At 57.8% G+C, this 1,532-nt stretch overlaps 1 protein-coding gene across 1 annotated transcript; it reads right to left on the bottom strand.

Moving 5' to 3' along the window:
* Positions 1-247: 247 nt before the first annotated feature.
* Positions 248-1,245, bottom strand: P2RY6 (pyrimidinergic receptor P2Y6). Its single transcript, XM_086615158.1, has one exon. It carries the CDS (start codon positions 1,243-1,245, stop codon positions 253-255), a length of 993 nt encoding a protein of 330 aa, XP_086471284.1. The 3' UTR covers positions 248-252.
* Positions 1,246-1,532: the final 287 nt, after the last annotated feature.

The following is a 1,532-nucleotide window of genomic DNA, read 5'->3' as shown; positions in this document are numbered from 1 at the left end:
AAGGAAACACGATGCTAAGCTGCTCAAACCAAGCAGCTGAGCCAGCCAGAGGACACCGGCTCTGTGCTGCGATGGGGTTAATACTGTGCCGCTGCAGGCTGGAGATGGGATGGAAGTGCAGAAAGCTCAGGAGATGCCATTCTCCTGTCCTCCAGCACGTCCCCAGCTGAAGCCATCTCTGCTCCATGGACCTTAAAGTCAAAATTGCTCCATGCTTGGTCCTGGTGACACCGAGGTGGCCCTTGTCCTCACCTAGGAGCCATGGGTAATGCAGTGGTCATGCCGCCACTTGGAGCTCATCTTGTCGAGGAGGTAACGGGTGCTCTCGCGGAACTTGCGTTTGGTGAAGTAGAAGAGGATGGGGTCGAGGACGCTGTTCATGCTGGCGAAGGGACGCGTGCACTTGTAGGCGATGGCAAACGCCTGTAGAGCTGGGCAGGGCAGGGCGGGTGGGGAACGGACGATCAGATAGATGGTCTTGGTGAGGTGGAAGGGGAAGAAACTGATGGAGAAGACGATGACCACGATGATGATCATACGCACGGCTTTGTCCTTCCTCTTGTGCACCGTCAAGCCGATCAGCTCGTCCTTCTGGCACAGGATCCGGGCCATGCTGCAGTAGCAGGCGAGGATGGCCACGAAAGGCAGCAGGAAGCCAGTGACGGTGAGGGTGATGCCATAGGGGAAGTAGGCGTCGGAGCGATCCGGTGGGCTCAGGTCATAGCAGACGGTACGGTTCCTCTGGGTGCCGGTGGAAGCGAAGACGAAGGTGGGCAGGCACTGGGCAATGACGATGAACCACACCGCGGCGCACACCAGCCATGTCAGCTTCTTCCCCTTCTTCTTGTGCCATGAGGCCAAGGGATGACAGATGCCCAGGTACCGCTGGACGCTGATGCAGGTGAGGAAGAGGATGCTGCCGTGTAGGTTGGTGTAGAACTGGAAGCGAACAAATTTGCAGGTGAAGTCTCCAAAAGGCCAATAATCCTTTTGGGCGTAGTTGTAGATGAGGAGCGGGAGGGAGCAGACGTAGAGCAGGTCAGCCATGGCCAGGTTCAGCATGTAGATCATGGAGCGGCTGAGCACCTTACGGGCCACCCAGATCTGCCCAATGACCACAGCGTTCAATGGTAACCCCACCATGAACACCACCGAGTAGACCAGGGGCAGCAGGACCTGCTTGAACTCCTCGTGGAAGGTGCACGAGTTTGTCCCAGCACCCATGGGGGCTGACAAGTTGGCCATGGCAGTGGGACCCACCGCCGATGTCCTCTCTGCTGGTGTGGTCCCTCAGCAGCACCTGCGAATGACAAAGGGGACAGTTGGTGACTTGAGTTCATGGTGTCTCACATCCACCCTAGCAGGATGAACCTGGGCTGGTGTGTAAGACCCCATAGCCCCATCCTTCTGGGTTGGGGCAACCCTTGCTATTGATACTGGCTGGGGGGATGAAGGGATGGAGAGCAGCCCTGAGGAGAAGGACTTGGGGGTGTTGGGTGATGAGAAGCTCACCATGAGCCGGCACCGTGCAC

This window comes from Tauraco erythrolophus, chromosome 1 (assembly GCF_009769465.1).
Source record: "Tauraco erythrolophus isolate bTauEry1 chromosome 1, bTauEry1.pri, whole genome shotgun sequence".
In the NCBI taxonomy this organism is placed as follows: domain Eukaryota; kingdom Metazoa; phylum Chordata; class Aves; order Musophagiformes; family Musophagidae; genus Tauraco; species Tauraco erythrolophus.
The sequence above is the reverse complement of the archived record's forward strand: the minus strand, read 5'-3'. Positions and strand labels throughout refer to the sequence as shown.

Bases quoted from the DNA above. Each gene is read 5' to 3' on its own strand.
- P2RY6 (XM_086615158.1), bottom strand. From the start codon at position 1,245: ATGGCCAACTTGTCAGCCCCCATGGGTGCTGGGACAAACTCGTGCACC.